The 20,319-nt window shown below is 34.8% G+C and overlaps 2 protein-coding genes across 2 annotated transcripts in view; one reads left to right on the top strand and one right to left on the bottom strand.

Moving 5' to 3' along the window:
* The first annotated feature begins 2,522 nt into the window (after nt 1-2,522).
* LOC112052026 (40S ribosomal protein S3a) lies at nt 2,523-13,861 on the top strand. The gene is made up of 7 exons (XM_024090912.2): nt 2,523-2,680; nt 2,985-3,081; nt 10,151-10,236; nt 10,683-10,778; nt 11,620-11,767; nt 12,518-12,679; nt 13,699-13,861. Exons 1-7 carry the CDS (start codon nt 2,619-2,621, stop codon nt 13,840-13,842), a joined length of 795 nt encoding a protein of 264 aa, XP_023946680.1. The 5' UTR covers nt 2,523-2,618; the 3' UTR covers nt 13,843-13,861.
* Nucleotides 13,862-17,416: 3,555 nt separating this feature from the next.
* The window catches only part of LOC112052036 (scavenger receptor class B member 1), a 34,562-nt gene continuing 31,659 nt past the window's right edge, over nt 17,417-20,319 (bottom strand). Inside the window, exon 12 of the mRNA XM_024090925.2 lies at nt 17,417-20,207. Within this exon, the coding sequence (XP_023946693.2) occupies nt 19,992-20,207 (216 nt within the window). The 3' untranslated portion in view covers nt 17,417-19,991. The remainder of the gene's footprint in view (nt 20,208-20,319) is intronic.

Here is a 20,319-nt window from a genome sequence, read left to right on the forward strand (position 1 = left end):
CTGAGACATTAATGACGTTTGTTGAAGGTCGACAATTTACTTTTCGTTCAGAATTACATTACCGGTCATTGTCTTAACAAGAATACAAATTAAGATAAATGCACTGCATCCGATTGAAGTATCGATTCCGAGAAAGCAAACGGTACCTATTAGGCAAAGCCTGTATCTATAAACTTTCTAGTTTAATTCATAGGCTTTTAACCCCGTGATGCACGAAATATGAAGGAGATGAAGAGAAAAGTTTCGTCAACGAAAATAGTAGATTGTTATACAAGGGGCTAAAAAGACCCATTATCTACGAGGTATTTTTACCGCTTAAATAGATACCGAGTATATAATGGGTTTAGCCCCACGTGTTACACTATGCTTTTCACTACGATTGCGAGAATTTTTTTTTTTTTTATTTAGTCTCTCAATTATTCCTGCAATCTGTCGTGAGACATTCAGCGGGATTTTTTTTAAGTATTTGAATCAAGGCGTGTTTGGTGCAAAATCCAGTGATTTGCCCAAATATAATAATGTAGTGTCTATTTCATGACATCTTGTGGTGCTTGGTCTCTTAAGCCTTTTGAAAGTTGTATCAGGTTTCTTCATCATTAGGTTCCTTGCAAGTTGATTTGGATGTTTACGAATACGCTTTTGGTATGTTTTCATTGAGTGTGCAACTTCTGTCTTCGTAGTTTTAATTTTTAGCTCACGATGTAGGCGATCATTTTTGATGTACCAAGGAGCATTAGTAATCATGCGCACCATACGCTATTTGTTTCTAAAAATAGTTTAGCTTCTAAAGAGTGGTGGGACAGGCCATTTGGGTTCCATAAAACTATTTTGAGCTGCTCGAATTTTGACTTATGACTGTCATTCAATTGGTGAGGAGATTTGTCACGGTGCATAATTGATTCATAATTTGATTGAACTTATTTATTAAATTCTTCATATCATTTTGATTATCGGAAGATTCTTGGATGTTAGAATAATTTTTTGGTTGAGATTTGTTTTTGAGGATATCTGCATAGCTCGTTTCAGGCATTTGCCATTGTTGTCTCAGCGTATGTAGTGGAAATCACCCGGCAAATTACAAGGGATGCAGTGTCTATAAAGAACTACAGAAGCAGAAATATCCTCCTCTTCGCCCTAAAATACCTGCTACAGAATCAGGACAGCCTAAAATACCAATCAATCCTATGCAAGAAAATAAAATAGTTTAGTTCAATATTCAATGATTTATTTTAGTTGAAAATTAAATGTACAAAGTCTACAATTTTGGATATTAAGGGAGATGCTTTTACCCGGTAACATAATTTCCGACTACTGTGAAGATGAATAATGAATATGTGAGGTAAACGTGGGAGATAATAGTTTCAAAAACTCCGTTCATAAGTGAATCCATTCGTTGTTGTTTTCTTCACTTATTAAAATTTTCGTAGGTAAGTATTTAAGTAAATGCGTCTGGACTTTGATGGTAACAGATTGAAAATTTCATGCATCTCCAAATTAGGATCACCATTCTCACTAGATGAAGACATCAATAACAATTAATGTTGAAAAATATGTAAGTTACGGTCACAAATTTACAATTATTTTCTGAAAAAAATCAAGTGTGTATTATACACGCTAATTGTTTTTTTAAATTCTCGCTTTTTAGTTTTATTTTTTTTACATGAGAAAAAGGCAAAGGTATTACACCGTAAAGGAAGTCCCATGTCTTCAAATCTCGCTCTATTCGCAACTCAATAAAAATTAAATAAAAAAATGAACGCATTCCACAGACAAGAACGCTGCATTTCATTACAATTTAAAGTTTTTTATTTATTTTTAAAACAATCAGGGCCCTACCTATAAAGATTCTATTTTAGAATAAAACCTTCTTCGTTTTATAGTAGGCTAGTACTTGTCTAGTACTCGTAACAGACCAGAATTAAAAAAACAAAATTACTTTAGCCCCTAGAGGCTAAAATGCTTGTTTAGCCCCGCTGTGGAGTGGTAATATGACAGTGTTTTTGAGCAAGAGTGGTGAAAAAGTTATTTTATACTTTTTATATAAATATCCTAGATTACAAAAAAAATCAAAAAGAAATATATAATCCAAATATGATTTCATAAAACCGCCTACAGTGAAATGGCTATACCTTACAGTCGTAAGAAGCTCATTGACATATGCTTATATAATCTGGTGGCCAAAGGTGCTCCAAACAACAACATTATTTTTATTAACAACAACATTTAACATTATGAAAAAAAATCAAATGTTTAGAAGCCATAAATGGCTTTGTATGCGGTAAAAAGTTTAGTAAGTATTATATCAATAGTTTTAAAAATACAATTTCTCGGCCAGTATATAAATTGGTATTATGTTTTGCTCGTCTAACGCTCGTATAGGTACATTACAAATTACAACCAATCAAACATATTTTTAGATACATGATATATTCATACATGGAAGCTGCGGGTATTTAATTCATCTTTCAGATTTTAAATCGGAAACAGTGCACAAGAACCCTTGATATTTATTATCTATTAACGACTACAACCAATTTCATTTTGTTTCTGGCATTTGACACTTGACAGTTGTTCTGTCCATAAACAAAAATTATCCTTTCTCAAGTTTGAGTTTGAACATGGCGGTCGGTAAAAATAAAGGCCTCTCGAAAGGCGGTAAAAAGGGCGTTAAAAAGAAGATGTAAGTTCGGAATATACTTACGAAACCCTTAATAAATTAACATTCTTTCAATATTAATTCTGTAAATCGCCTTTCAAACTATGATGGTATAAATATTTATGGATAAAACATGACTCGTGTCTAAAGTTACATTTAAGTTTCAAACAGTTTTAGTTATTTCCTGTGTTCGTAGAAGTTGAAAAGTGGTAGTGTCGTTCATGTAAAAGCCCACGTGTTTGTTTTATATTCTAATTTATGACCTATCATGGTGGAATGGTAAGTTTTGCATTTTATGGTTATGTTAACCTGTTGTTTTTCTTTGCAGTGTCGATCCATTCACACGTAAAGATTGGTACGATGTCAAGGCGCCGTCGATGTTCACCAAGAGACAAGTGGGAACCACTCTTGTCAACCGTACTCAGGTTCGTGGTATTATTCTTAGGTTACCGACAACCTCGTGTTGGTTGTTGAATTCTCGAAGCCCTGTGTAAAAATATATATAGTATAATAAAATATGTATAGATTATTACAAGAATGTTGTGTGCTAACTTCAATTTACTGTAACAAGTCCATAAGTAATCTAAATTAAAAGTTACTTACTGATTTATATATTAACAGTTGACATAATTGAACATTAAAATCGGCAAAATGCATAATATAATCCAATGATAATTTTATACTATAGATTGGTTACCTATGTCCCTACAAAATTACCGCAATAAGTCATACGAATAATAGGCTACAATATTACACATGCACACTTTTGTCTTTAATTCCTTTATATATATTTATGTATACATATATAATGATAATTATTTCACATGAATGTGATAGTAGTAATAAAAGCTTGTTTGTGTTTCTATAAATAAAATATAATTGTTATTTACAATATTAAGTTTTACATTAAATAATTAAATTAAATACTAAACTAAAACTTACCTATAAATTAAATATAAAAACAACATTCAAAGCTATTATTTACATCTACTTTATATTTTAATAAAAATTTTAATGTTTTGCTGTTAAGTCAATAATAATGTTTCGAATATTTAAAATGTGACAATGTCATGAAAAAAAAAGTAAATTACCAAAAAGAAATAATATTAAAGAGGTTTTCTTTTTACATCTCCCCCCCTTAAAAAAGAACTTTATCTAAATAATGTTCTCTAATTTATAATTGTTCTCTCATTAAGAACAGGATACAGTTTTGTGATATGATAAAAGTTTGATTCCGCTTTTTTGTGGCCGGTATCAACTTCATAGATTGAATTGGAAATCCTTTGTACAATTTTGAACGGTCCAATTCTTAACTCATCGGTTTTCTTTCTATTTAAACGATTTCCGTTTTCTACATATACTCTATCTCCTATTTTCAATCTATATTCTTGCCTATTCTGGTCGAATATTTTTTTATTATAATTGTGAGATTTTAGTGTGTTTTCCAGAGCTAGTTTTCTGTCTCTTTCTAGATCGTCTTTAGTGTATCTTGATTTCAGTTCATTTGGCAAAATAGTCACATTTTCTCCTTGTAAAAGGTATTTTGGAGCAAATTTCGTAACAGTGTGTTCTGTTTCATTATATTTTTCTGCACATTTTTGCGCAATTGTACTCCATGCTGTTTTATTCTGATTTTCATTAATCTTACACCTTATTTTATTGACTAATGTTTGATTTAGCCTTTCATTAAGTCCATTTGAAAAAGGTGTATCCACAGCAGTGAAAATCATTTTTATATTTTCCTGGTTCAGAAATTCTTTGAATTCCTTGGAATTGATACCAGGGTACTGGTCTGTTAATACCATATCTACTTTGTAAGTTTCTGTAACATTTTTCATTAGTTAAATAAAATCTGTGGAGCTTTGTGTCTTTGATGTAGAAATATAAGCATATCTTGTGAAATGATCAACTAAAAGATGTAAGTATTTTTTTGTTGATTGTGATCCTCCAAAACCGCCAATGGTATCAATTGATACAATGTGAAAAGGTTGTGTTGCAGGACCTAAATGAGACATTAAACCATATTTTGATTTCTTCCTTGATTTGTTTTTAATACAAGTTTCACATTCATCACACATTTCTTTAATGTTTTTGATGAAATTTTTTGCTGTATAAAATGGTGTTAATTTATTTATCATCTGGGTCCTCCCAATGTGACAATAACTAACGTGAACATCTTTTATAAGATTTATGCTCATCTCTTCTGATAATATAATCTTTTCCCGTCTTTTATTCTTTTTGTAGTAAATTCCATTTTTCTTAATAAGTTTTTGTTTTTGTAGGTCTTGATTTCTATATTGGTCATTCTTTATATCTTGTAGACTTATTAAATTTACAACTTTTAAACAATCATCTCTGTTTTCGTGTGGTTCTAAAACTGGGTTTCTGCTTAAGCAGTCGGCTTCCTGGTTGGATTTTCCTGGGTTATATTTTATCTTGAAATTATATTGAGATAAATAATACATCAAATCTCCTATAGTCCACAACTTTAGGTTTTTTACACAACAATAATACTACTCAAAAAGGTTCTTTTAAGCGACACTTTTCGTTTCGATTCACGTACATTTTATTTTTAATAATAAGCTTTACGGCTCTGGGTTCTAGCCCTTTTGAGTCCGGATTCACATACAACAAATTAATTATCACGGACCAATTATAGAAAGACCTGCCCCGCAAGACGTTACCTCTCTGTCAAACAACCAACGATCTTTTTCGTCGTCTAAAAAGCTCCCTAATAATTCCGGTTTGTGTAGTAAGTAGTCAGTCAGTCAATGGCATGAAAAACGGTCAACACTTTCTAATTCACTAAAAGATGACGTGACGTTTAATTTGAAAATATTTCTATTTTATGTTTGTTATTCTTTACATGGTAGCCCTTGATTTCAGTCTCACTCAGTAACTGATGTTCAGTCAGTAACTGATGATGCAATCTAAGATCGAAGCGGGCTAACTTGTTAGGAGGAGGATGAAAATCCACACCCCTTTCAGTTTCTACACGACATCGTACCGGAACGCTAAATCGCTTGTCGGTACGCCTTAGCGGTCGAAGCCTTCTACAAGCCAGACCTGAACCAATTAAGAAAACCTCAATCGGCCCAGCCGGGAATCCAACCCAGGACCTTCGTCTTGTAAATCCACCGCGCATACCACTGCGCCACGGAGGTCGTCAAAAACATAATTATAATTAATAATAAATTAAAACAATATATAAAAGAAAAATCGATTCTATTCTTCTAACGAACGAACGAACAGCAAAACATTGATCCATTAATTGAATATTCTGTGTACAGATTATAATTATTATTTATTCTTGTTAAATTTTTTCGATGTGTGAGTTTACCTCGTCCCCCTCTAAAAACGACAGACAATTTTGTTGCTGCATTTGGGTGCGATGCATTTCCATGTCTAATTCCTCTATGTTAATTAAATAGAGTTTGCAGAAATACAACACAAACGACATAAAAAGAACCTTAAATACCCCAAGCAGACATGAGTCACAAACCATTTTGAAAAACAAAGATTGAGTTTTATGGGTATTAATATGCATTTATAAAATTAAATAAGAGCTTTAGTTAATTTTATAAATCGTATTATCGTATTATCATATCAAAAGAAGAAAGAAGTTGTAATTCAAATGATGTTTTCTTTTATTATAATGTGAATAAAATATTTTCATTTATTGCAGAATTACCTTAAACTATGATTAATTTTTTGATTTTGTATTAAGTGAAAGAAGATTTGAGATTTGACAGTTCACACTTCACAGCACAGAACACTACTTTATTTTTTGTCTGTGACTAATACTCCTACTTCACAGTATTCGTTAACTAAATCCAGTTTGTTGTGCGTATTTTCTTCCCTTATAATTTTTGTTATTTCGTTTTGTTCTCGTTTCGTTGTTATTGTTTATTATTGTTATTTGTTGTTCGTTTACTGTTTTTAATTTAGTTTAGTACGAAATTAAATTAGCACTTTAAATCTTAATATTTTACAAATAGAGGCCTAAATTGAAAAGTAGTGTCTTAACAACCTCATCAAATTCTACATAAAAACGTATATCTAACAATAACCTACACTACGAGAAAACGAGTAAAAACTACTTGTCAAGTTTTTAATTTACGCCTATAATCGCGTACATAATTTTCATAGTCAAGCTACAGTTTTCTATTAGTAATTGAGTTACAGATAGAAGGACAGACGGACATGGGTATGGGTATCTTCAAGTCAAGAGTGAATAGGCATCTTCTAGGCAAGCGCGTTCTACCAAAGGCTGCCTCATAGCTTACAATCTAGCGTACAGCTAAGCGGTGCTTGCTTATACATAATAAAAAAACAAAACTATAAGGGTTCTTTATTGACCACGGAACCCTAAATATAAGTGAAACATTATCTGTTCGATAAATAACAGTTTATAGGAACATAAAATATAAAAAAAATTGTCTATCAAAGGAAGTTTTATTTCATGACAATATTCGTGAATAATGCTTTAGTAAAATGTTGAGCACCCCTGAATCATATGTTTTTGTTTATTTACATTGTTTAAAATACCTACCCGATCTGACTATAGTTCCTCATCAGTCCTTGATTTAATGTTCATGTTTTCTAATGGTTTATGATCTGAATATACAATAAATTCTTTTCCCATAAGCCAGTGTTGCCAATATTTTATAGATTCTTTTATTGCTAGGCACTCTAGATATATAGCTTTCTTCTTTTTTTGAGTTTCAGTTAACTTTTTTGAGAAATAAGCAACTGGTCTTATATCCTCATTTTTATCTTTTTGTTTCAAAACCGCTCCTACACCCTTTATACTAGCGTCTGTATAAATGTATATTGGTAGTTCTGGGTCAAAAATATTTATGTCTTCATTTTCTTTTGGATCATTAAACTGTACGATTTTTAGTTGTTCATTTTGCATCAACTTAAAGTTTTTAATACAATCTAGTCCAATCAAAAAGTCATAATTAAAATGTTCATTATCTATTACGAAGATATCCATAACTCTTTCAATATTGTATATTTTTATTTTAAGTTTTATTATACCTTTTGTTTTCTTCTCACCATTAATAGTTTTCAAGCTTACTATTTGGGTATTGTTTGAATTATCATTTTTCTGTATTTTTAATAATTTTGCATTAATCAATGATACATTTGAACCTGAATCATAAATTCCAGAAATTTCTAACGTATCATTCAATAGTAACTTTACTTTTATTAATGGTGGCACATCTAGTTTTTTGGACTCTCTTCATTCAGTTCAACTTCCAATTCAGAGTTATTTACAGTTTTAACAACTCCTGTTTTATCTTTATCCTTAAACCAACAATTTTCCATTAAATGGTAACGTTTCCCCTTTTTTTCTTTCATACATATGGGGCATGGTTTTGTTTGTTCCTTTTTATTTAATTTAATGTCAGAGCAAATACTGTTTTTATTGTCATATTTATTATTTCTTACAAGGTGTTCCAATTTCCCAATTTCATAATAAAGATCCTCAGTACTTTTTAAAGCTGCTCGATCAATCTGATCCCCCACATAATTCGGTAATCCAACCGCTATAAGGTCAATAAGTGTTTCGGTATCAATTGATTTCCTTACTTCCAGTAAAAGTTTTTCTTTTTTTAAACCATATGCAAGTAATGAACCTGTTTGATATTTAAAGGACAGAGCATATCTAATGGGTGACAATCCTTTGTTTGCAAATGTTTCACAAAAACTTTTTTCCCATTTGTCCCATTCTGATTCTATTGTATGTTTCATTATCATACAACTATACCAATCGACACTAGATTGCTCCATTATGTCAAAACGTTCACATTCTTTATTAAAATCCTTTAGCCATTGATAAGCATTTGAGTTTCTACCATTGAATTTTTCAATCATGAAATCTTTTGCAATATTCCCTAAGTTTTGATTTTCAGGTTTGTTTTGTCTTTCTTCAAGCATTTTTTCTAACAATTTTTCTAGTACTCCATGTGAACCACTAGGTATAATTTCGGAATAGTTTAGCATTTCTTCGAGATAAAAATCATAAAATTGTACATTTTGCTCCGCATCCAAATAAATATCTTTTATTTCCTTAGTTAAGGTTATCCAGACTTTTCTCGTTTGGTATCTTTTATTCAAGGATTTTTTTACCTTAATAAAGTTTGGAGTATTATAAATTGTTTGGTGGAGATTTACCGGCTGATATTCCTCTGGTATACTGAAAGTCTTACCATCAGGTGTGGTAATCGAAGTTACACATATTGCGTTTGATTTTCCATCACTTGTTGGTTTTACTTCAAAATCAAACCTCAGTTTCTCCATTTTTCGTAAAATAGTTGCATAAATGTTGTTTTATAACAGTAGCCTTCAGTCTATTCACTCGTTTGAGCAGTTTCTTGTGATTTACTTTTGCTCGTTCTTCCAGATCCTTCTCTACTAAATCGGTTACTTTCATATCTTTTTTGGCCAATTCAACCACCTCATCCAAAGACGAAAGCTCTTCTAATTTATCATTTAGAAATTTCAACATAAGACAGCTTCTCTCGTGTCTTCGTTTTAAATCAGCAACCTCATCCTGAAGCTTTTTAAATATTCTCCTTCAGTTGTCTGCTCCAACTGCACTTCATCTTCAGGTAATAGCACGTTAGGTGGCACTCGCATTAGTGAATCAATTTCGCTATCAATAACTTCAAGCGAGGGACCAGCCCGTTCAAAATACATACTCATCACTTTATTACAAGCGGTATTGATATTAAGTTTGTCTTCGTCGGAAAGTTTTAAGGATTCTAGGAGAAATGATTCCATATCTTCGAAAGCAGATCGTATTTTCTGTTCGACCATTTCCCGCACTGACTTTTTGAGTTTCTGAGTGCCGAAACCAGATGTAAATAATAGCCTTGAATGTTGTTTTATAATGATAATTATTTCACATGAATGTGATAGTAGTAATAAAAGCTTGTTTGTGTTTCTATAAATAAAATATAATTGTTATTTACAATATTAAGTTTTACATTAAATAATTAAATTAAATACTAAACTAAAACTTACCTATAAATTAAATATAAAAACAACATTCAAAGCTATTATTTACATCTACTTTATATTTTAATAAAAATTTTAATGTTTTGCTGTTAAGTCAATAATAATGTTTCGAATATTTAAAATGTGACAATGTCATGAAAAAAAAAGTAAATTACCAAAAAGAAATAATATTAAAGAGGTTTTGTTTTTACACTTATAGTTTTTACACTTCCTGAACACAATTGGACATTGTAATAATTCGACATAATATTTAGGTATTATCTGTTTAAATAACGTTTGTTGTTAACCACAACTAACATTAATTAAGCTTATGTGCCACCATGATGATCCACCTAGCTCGCAATGACAACAGAACTGATGAAAACATTTGTTCCCTTTTGATTTCCCATCTGATAATTATCATTAAAATAACATTATTTGTAAAAAATCCATTATTAGATGTCTAGACTTGAGTTACTGTTGTAGGGAACTAAAATCGCCTCTGAGGGTTTGAAGGGACGTGTCTTTGAAGTTTCTCTGGCTGATCTTCAAGCGGACACTGATGCGGAAAGGTAAGTTAGTATTTTTTATACCATTTGATGACTTTTCAGTGCAGTTGTCAATGTATAGACTGAATAGATGTATGTCCATGTCCATGTTTAAAATATCTATTGTAATGTTTTTGTGACACCTTCATTAATGCATTTACAGTTTCTATAAGCCTGCACACTGGTCCCAAAATGCTCCACACAAATATTATTGAGCTGTGAGAATTGAACCCACAGTGAAGTGAACAGTGACAGCATGTTTTCTAAATGTGGCCATTTAGAAAACAGGCTGTCTATTTAGTATCAATCACCGCTGCAAAGTTTAAACCAAGTAATTAAGGAAGATATGTTAATAAGAGTTGTCAGATTTAAACTTGTAAATTCTTTATAGTTCGACAAATCTGTGCTAAAGAATCTGTACTAGTATGTAGACATTAGTGGGGATCTTTATAGAAGTCTACAATTTGCAGGTCTTTCCGCAAGTTCCGTCTGATTGCTGAGGATGTGCAGGGCCGCAATGTACTCTGCAATTTCCATGGAATGGACCTCACCACTGACAAGCTCAGGTGAGTTTTATAATGTCACAAATGCTTATGCATAGGCCGCATGTTGTACCACAATATTTTGCAAAGGCGGAGTGAAGGGCCTCTATCTCTGCTAAAGTGTGATTATTTGGCTAAAGCCTGAATTAGTTGTGTCCACCTTAAAAATGCATAAATGCATGGCTTACCCTGAAGTCTCTTTGAGGGTCTGTATTGGAGTTGAATTTTTCCATTTTGTAAAATTCATACCCTAGTTAAAACTTTGTGTACACCACTGTACTGAATACTTGCATTATGACTATGTGTATGTGTTTTTATCCTGCAGTCCAGCTATATAATGTTGCGTCTATCGCCTTTATATCGTTTCAAACTGCAAATATAATAAGCTGCCATGTGATACAGTGCCTACATAGACATCTGTATAGGCCTTTCATATCGTTGTGACAATTTTATTTCACATGCACATCCAGTATACTAACAACTTAGTTTTGTAAAGAATAAAAGAAACTTGATGAATATATGTTGAATTAATGTATAATGAGGAATGAATATATGTGTCTTTAGTTAGCTCTAGAAGATAAATTAATTGATTTGGGATACAAGCCACCTATGATTATATTATAGACATTTTTTTCATCAATATAAAATACTTGTGATTATTTTACTATAGATATTTGAAAGTTCAGTTAGATTTTGGGGATGACGGTTCCATTTTTTCATGCAAGCAAATTTTTATATAATATATAAAATCATATTGTAATACTTTTTGGGTACTACTCATGTTCATCACACAACTCTTCTATGTTAGGTTGTTTTTGTCTTGCTGGAAGTTGAGTTAACAATTTCATGTAATTGTTGTTTGCAGATGGATGGTCAAGAAATGGCAGACCCTGGTGGAGGCCAACATTGATGTGAAGACCACCGACGGGTACCTCCTGAGAGTCTTCTGTATTGGTTTCACAAATAAAGATTCGCTTAGTCAGCGCAAGACCTGCTATGCTCAACATACTCAGGTATGCAATCGAATCATTGTAGTTCAAGCAAGTACAATGTATATAAAGTTGCCGTTTAATATGTATACAAAGTATGTAAAGTAGCCGTTCAAGTATTATGTAAGCAATCCCTAAAGGGGCTGCCCTTGTCATCGAAAATAAGCAAAGACCCTTTGTGTGTTCCCAAACTGCTTACATAATACTTGAACAATCCCTTATGGAATAACTGGAGTCCAGTTTCTTAGAATTAAATATTTTTTTTTAGAATATAATAAAGTAATACTGCAGTCCAGCTCTATAAAGTGTGCCACATGACCTTTATAGCGTTTCAAACTGCAGATATTAAATGCTACCACATGATGTAGTGCCATTACTGTCCAGTAGGTAAAGGCCTTTCATGTCGTTGCTACAGCTATAATAAGAAAATTTTTGTAAATATGAAAAAATAAGGGCAATCAAAGTCAAAATTTATTTAATTCAAGTAGGCTGACTTTACAAGCACTTTTGTAAAGTCAGGTTATTTTATGGTGATAAGTATGAGTATTCGAAAACTTCAAAGTTACAAGGGTTCCAAATGCTCCTGGATTCTCAGTAGAGCTCACAAAAAACTCAGCCAGGGTTTAGTATTTTTATATATAGTATATTATGGTTTATACAGGATTTTCTTTAAAATATTTTAGTATTCCCATTCATACTCATTCAAGGTTTTATGAAAAATAATATCTTTATGACAAAAGTTTCCATTTCTTATAATATATCTGCATTTTTCAGGTCCGCGCAATCAGGAAGAAGATGTGCGAGATCATCACCCGTGATGTGACCAACTCGGAGCTGCGCGAGGTGGTCAACAAACTCATCCCAGACTCCATCGCCAAGGACATTGAGAAGGCCTGCCACAGCATCTACCCTCTCCGGGATGTCTGCATTAGAAAGGTATGTTGATGTGATTTACAAAGACTTGGTTGTTTTGAAAATGTGTTTCTTACAATTTGTAATGCAGCAAATGATGTTTAAAGAGGTGTTAAATAATATATTTGTTGTGTATTAAATATTATTAAATTCACAACAAATCTTTGATGTGGAAAATATTAAATAGTTTGTATGACTTACTGATAATAATTAATTTGACAGAAACACATTCTAAAACAGCCAGAAATTACTTTATTTTTTATTTGGGGCTATCCAATACTTGTCACACGCATGTTAAATGTTATTTAAAATAGTATCAAGACATAGGCTATTTTTTATCCCAGAAAAATGTAATCCATAGCAGCTCATATAAAACCTAATTTCACACATTGGAGACATAAATATCTGCTAGTATTATTGGTGTAAATAAGTAACAATGTAAATTACAAAGTATTGCCTTTAATATTACCAAGTTTCTGACCTTTATTCTACTGTAGAGTGAAAGAGCAAATCCTAGGAATAGATCAGTCCAAATAATATTGTAGGTATAGCAAGCCATTTTGTGTCAATAATAACATTGGTTTATTTCTTATATAACTGTCTGCCCTTTGAACCTATAGAGTAAATGGATACTGCTTAATAATTATACATGGTTAAGAAACCAGCAGACCTATGATGCACTTTACAACATATTATCTTGAGACAAATATTAAATGAATCAAAAATATTTGTTGCGCTTCGTTTGATAAAGCGTTATTTCTGATTTATAGCTATTGGTTGTAGCATCTTTCTCTATCTTTGAGATATGTCCATGTGAATTTTGTAAAAGCCTAATATAAGCTCTCTGTTGTGTGACATGGTATTTATTGGATAGTCCTGTTTTGTATTACAAAAAATATGTAAATGATGACACACCTAGCTCGCAATGATACATTACATGATGAAAACTCATGTTCCCTTTTGATTTACTATCTGACTTCCATTTAAAACTTACCAAAGCAAAAATCAACCATGTCGTTATTAACATAAAGTTCAAATTTCAGGTAAAAGTACTGAAGAGACCGCGTTTCGAAATTGCCAAGTTGATGGAACTGCATGGAGAGGGTGGCGGCGGCAAGCGCGGCGAAGTTGGCGACAAATCGGAGCGGCCCGAAGGCTATGAACCGCCCGTGCAAGAAAGTGTATAATAATATACGTTTAAAATCATATGTTTTGTTTCATTTTGCAATAAACGCGTATTTGGAATGGTTAGGTCTGCCTCATTGGTGCTGTGGTTAACCTATGTGTCTTTGTGTCATGAAATCCAGGGTTCTTGGTTGGGTATATTTACATCTATGGGGTATATTTTGAGCTTTTTTCTACTAGAAATTGAGTAAAAGTTCTCAGCACGAAGAACCTGGTATGTACTGTGAAGAGCTTGGTCGTAGTCTGATAGTTGATCAGTTACATCTGCTAGTGGTTGTTAAAGAATGTAACATTATCACCCTAAGCCAGCATTAGAGCAGCATGGTAGTTCTAAGCTGCATATCCCATCCGAGTATATGGAGTGCCTGGCACTAAAGTAGGCTGTTAATGGTAATAAAATATATGCACTTAGAAATTAGAACTCATGGAAGAGAGGCAAGAAATGAGATTACAGTCTTCAGCAGATGCGTCAAAATACCGACAATCAGTAGACAGATCTCTAAGTCGCAAACCAGCGACTTGCGAAATTTCAATACCGAGCGTATTAAAAATGCGATTGAAAATAATCGAGGCTCGAAAGTTTTCGCCAGAGTTCTGTCTATTGGACAGAGGCAGCTGACGCGTTTGAAGACCGAACACGGTAATCTAATTTCTTCCAAGCCCGAGTTATTAAGTGAGGTCGAGAAGTTCTATGGACAGCTATACACGACTACTCAGCAGCCTGTTGCCAATTTGGCTAAAGACCCCAGAGCCAAGTTGACCCGACACTATACCGAAGATATCCCGGACGTCAGCCTATACGAGATTAGTGTGGCTCTCAAACACCTGAAGAACAATAAGGCGCCAGGTGAGGACGGAATCACAGCAGAACTCCTGAAAGCGGGTGGAAAACCGATACTTAAAGTCCTTCAGCGATTGTTCAATTCCGTCATTCACGAGGGCACGACGCCTGAGGCGTGGCATAGGAGCGTGGTGGTTCTGTTCTTCAAAAAAGGTGACAACACCTTGCTGAAGAATTACAGACCCATCTCGCTGCTAAGCCATGTTTACAAATTGTTCTCGAGAGTCATTACGAATCGTCTCGCTAATAGGTTTGACGACTTCCAGCCACCCGAACAAGCCGGTTTCCGAAAAGGCTTTAGTACCATAGACCACATCCATACGCTGCGGCAGGTTATACAGAAGACTCACGAGTATAACCAGCCACTTTGCTTAGCGTTTGTGGACTATGAGAAAGCCTTCGATTCGGTGGAAACCTGGGCTGTGCTAAGGTCATTGCAGAGATGCCGAATCGATTACAGGTATATCCAAGCGTTGAAGTGCTTGTACGAAAACGCCACTATGTCAGTCCGTATTCAGGATCAGACTACGAGGCCAATCCAGTTGCAGCGAGGAGTGCGTCAGGGAGATGTGATCTCTCCGAAGCTATTTACCGCCGCACTGGAAGACGTCTTTAAGCTTCTGGACTGGAGCGGACTTGGCATCAACATCAATGGCGAGTACATCACTCAACTGCGGTTCGCGGATGATGTAGTCATCATGGCACAGACTCTGGATGACCTTAGTACCATGCTCAATGACCTCAGCAGCGTTTCTCAACAGGTGGGCCTGAAAATGAACATGGGCAAAACAAAAATAATGTGTAATGCTCATGTATCGCTCCACCCAGTTATAGTTGAGAACGCTGCACTCGAAATTGTAGACGAATACATATACCTAGGACATATGATCCAGTTAGGTAGGTCCAATTTCGAGAAAGAGGTGAACCGTCGAATCCAACTCGGCTGGGCTGCATTCGGGAAGCTTCGCGACATCTTTTCGTCCGAAATTCCTCAGTGCCTGAAGACAAAAGTCTTCGAACAGTGCGTGTTGCCAGTGATGACCTATGGTTCCGAGACTTGGTCGCTTACTATGGGCCTCATAAGAAGGCTTAGAGTCACACAGCGGGCGATGGAACGAGCTATGTTAGGAGTATCTCTGCGTGATCGAATCAGAAATGAGGAGATCCGCAGAAGAACCAGAGTCACCGACATAGCTCAACGAGTTGCGAAGCTGAAGTGGCAATGGGCGGGGCACATAGTTCGAAGAGCCGATGGACGTTGGGGTCCCAAAGTGCTGGAATGGCGACCCCGCACTAGTAAGCGCAGTGTTGGCCGACCCCCCACCAGGTGGACTGACGACATCAAGCGAGTCGCAGGGATTCGCTGGATGCAGGCGGCTCAGTATCGTGATGTTTGGAAGTCCCTACAAAAGGCCTATGTCCTGCAGTGGACGTCCATCGGCTGATATGATGATGATGATGATGATGACTTAGAAATTTATTGGTCTGGATTTCATTTATATAGATCTAAGAGTGTACGGAGATAGTGCCACAAACTTTTGATCCGGTGGCCAAAACTGGAACTAACGTCACAGTGGTCGCCATTTTGCAAAACAACGCGCGACAACAGCGACAACTTCCCATAGTAATGTTTACATCGGCATCTTTAAGAGTCTGTACATGTACCGGGAAGGATGGTCGGCGAATGTAGGAGGTCTCAGGTTTTCGTTGGGAGGGCGCCGAGTATCACATACTCAACGGCGAAGTCGGATATCGTCATGATACTTAGATCGTCATGATGTCATCCATGAGGATTTCCGCCTGGAATAATAATAAAAAAAAACTGTGTTGTTTTAATTTAAGCCGTTTAAATTACAAAATTTCTGTGGTTCTTTCAGAAACGGCTTTAATTAAAACATATCATATATTATCAAGTCCAAACACAAGGTAGCTACTGTGAACCATTGAGGAGTTCCCTTAACTTACCTTCATCTTCGTCACCAGACCCCTAATACAGTCACAACATATCCAGGTGGAAAGTTCTCATCAATACAAAATTATCAAGTTAAAACACAAGGTAGCTACTGTGAACCGTCGAGGAGTTCCCTAAACTATCCTTCGTCTTCATCACCAGACCCCTAATACAGTCACAACCCATCTAGGTGGAAAGTTCTCATCAATACAAATTTATCAAGTCCAAACACAAGGTAGCTACTGTGAACCGTTGAGGAGTTCTCTTAACTGTCCTTCGTCTTCATCATCAGACCCTTAATACAGTCACAACCCATCTAGGTGGAAAGTTCTCATCAATACAAATAAATCAAGCCCAAACAAAAGGTACCTGCTGTAAATCGTTGACGAGTTCCATGGTCTGTGTTTTGGCTCCATCATCAGACCAACTCTAGACCTTCATAAAAGGGTAGTGGTTTAAAATACCTTATGGAAACACTAACAAACGCACTAGCCGTCCCTACAATTTTTGAAAGTTCCCCTCAATTTCTCCAGGGTCCCATCATCAGGTCCTGACATGAAAAAAATGGGACCACCCTGGAATCCAACCCTTCAAAACAAAAATAATTTTCAAAATCGGTCCACAAAGGACGGAATTATCGCTGGACATACATAAAAAAAAAACATACATACAGCCGAACGTTCCTCCTCCTTTTTGGAAGTCGGTTAAAAAACTGACACCCTCACTGGGCCAGAAGTTGTGGTATTATGGCGATAGGTACTGTAAATAGTTGCAATTAAAAAACTTTAAATTGTAAAAATGTTTTATTCCATTTTAATAGTAAAATATGAAAACCATTAATATTTACACTAAGCATACTTTCTAAAATAGCGTTTTCGTTAAAATAGCAGCACCAAAATAAAATAATGGGAAGTGTAGAGCTGACCAGAAATTTATTAAATCTGGATTGCGGGCGCCAGAAATCTGCCCACTAATAGAAGAAAATCGTTTGTTTTTGTTGGTTTTCATAATTTAGCTTTGTAAATTGTTTTGGTAAGACAGGAATTGTATTCAAAGAAAATTATCCTTTCCACCAGATTTTCCACCAATATTGTAGCGAAATTTGTAGGTAAAGTATTTTTCAGATAGCATGGGTACGGTGACAGTCGTCTGTATGCCGTTCATCATTACGTACTAATATCGTTAATCGCGGCAAACTTTCAAGAGTAACACGAAATGTCGCCCGCACCATCTTACATGAAAAAAACTTTAGGTACTCCAAAATTGATTATGCAACAGTCTCTTTTTTGTGAATTTTCCAAGTTATGCTTACTGATTAGTAAGGATTCAATTATATTATTATCACAATAAGCTCTTGAGCCCAATTATTTTTTACTTCTTAATTAAATTATTATTTACTCTTAGAAAATAATTAAAATAGGTAACACTAGCGACATCTAGCGAATGAAATAACATTAATTAAACTTTAATATTAAACGTTTTAATGCTAGTGTTCTATCTATTCTTCGGTCACTTAAATAATAAGATTAAATTCTAAAAGGTACAAAATTCAAAGGTATATGGAAAGGGCATTTAAAATTTTAAACTTTTGTTATTTATTGTTTTGGATAATACCTCAACTGTACAAATAAAAAAAAAAATAGTAAGTACCCATTTAGGATGTACAAGGAACTTACGACAATAGAGAAAGTTCTTGTAGTTTTCATTACCATAGTGTCATCAAGATTCAAGACCAAGATAAATTACTTGGGAGTCATGCTTTTGTAATACTTATCTACATTTTGTTAGATCTTAATATTTAAATTACTAAAGTCTAAATTATTGTAAATCTTAGTAGGTAGGATATGATGGACAAATGCAAACGATACTTAGCCTAAATGAATTGCTTTTTGGAGAAACATCAAATTAACTTCGTCATCTATACTAATATTATAAAGCTTAAGAATTTGTTTGTTTGAACGCGCTAATCTCAGGAACTACTGGTCCGATTTGAAAAATTCTTTCACTGTTAGATTACCCATTTATCAAGGAAAGCCATAGGCTCATATTTTATCTTCGTATTCCTACGGGAACCACGCGGGTGAAACCGCGCGGCATCTACTAGTTTAAATAATAAGATTATGCAGGATGCATGTGTTGCGTGGACAGTTGAGATAATATGATAGGTACTGCCTGGTCGTTAGTTAAGGTCATGTTGAAAAAGCAACACATAGATTTGAAAAATAACTATTTACCTAACTAAACTAAAACCATACTCGATGTGCGTTACCAACAAGGAAAGGTAAGTAAAATGGATGTCATTTATACACTCAGACCAATTATAGAAGGACCTGTATCGCACTCATAGTCACGAACAAAATTGTCTGTCATTTTCTGAGGAAAACGAGCTTAAATTTGGTATATATCATATACTAAACTACAAGTTTTTGTCCGTTTTTTACACCATTCAATTACAGAAAGGTATTTTTACGGAGCTTTTTAACCGACTAACACGATTACAACTATTTAACATCGATACGATACTATCGAGACAGTTTTTATAACCGCATTAGATCGTTGATCATATACATTGACAGAAAAGTAACGTCAAGCGAGGTCCTATACAATAATTGGTCTGAGTTTATACACAAGTAATTGTGCAATATCGATGATTGCATTTATATTTTGTGTCTAGAGCTAGTGAGAGATTGCTCACAGATTTAACAGATGTCGATATTCAGTTCAATGTTTGTGCGATCCGTACCAAATTGTTATTTAAATAAAGTGGAAAATAAATTAACATTATACCCAATAGGCGACGAGAACAAAATAAATTAAGTCGTCAGGCAGTGGCGTAACTATCGTTTAAAGCCCGTTGGAAGGTACCTAATTGGATGAGACCTCAGAAATATAGTCACGTAGGCAGTGGCGTAAATAGGACGGTGCCACCAGTGCCCAGGCACAGGGGACTCTCGGGGCGCAAGAATAGACAGAATTAAGTATCAGAATGGGCAACGCATTTGCCGTAGTGAACCTGCGTTTGAGTTTTAGTGAGTGAGACGCAGTGGGTGGTACGATGGGCAAAGGGTCTACTTAAATCGGGCGCAGAAGCTCGCACAGGGCGCGGAAAAGGCTGTTTACGGCACTGCACGTAGGTAGGTATTTTATTTGAAGTTAGATATTATTTCTTCTTCACGGCCCCGTGGACTGTCCTTTGAGCCGTGAGCCCTAATTTTGCCATCACAGTTACGCCAATGCCGAAACAAAAAATCAAAAAGGAGAAATCTTACGCTCATTGTCTTGATTAATAAGTTCACAATCTCCTTAAAACGTCATGTAACGAAAATACGTAAAACTCTTAAGTTCACATAATGTCACATTCACCCTAACTGAGTCTTGACTTCATTGTCCGTGGAGATGATCTTCACGATGGCGCAGGGTTTCCTCCGGCGGCGTATCATCATCACGAAGAGACAGATGCTGGAGACGGCGAGGGAGGTGATGCAGAAGGCGGACAGGCCCAGCTTGGCCGCTGCGGTGGAGAAGGTACCGTGGTAGACCAGCGATTTTAGGCTCTCCGGTAGGTCTTCTACTGACTGTAACAAATAAAATCATTTTTTTTTATTCTTTACAAGTTAGCCCTTGACTACAATCTCACCTGATGGTAAGTAATGATGCAATCTAAGATGGAAGCGAGCTAACTTGTTA

Source organism: Bicyclus anynana, chromosome 8 (assembly GCF_947172395.1).
Source record: "Bicyclus anynana chromosome 8, ilBicAnyn1.1, whole genome shotgun sequence".
NCBI lineage: Eukaryota > Metazoa > Arthropoda > Insecta > Lepidoptera > Nymphalidae > Bicyclus > Bicyclus anynana.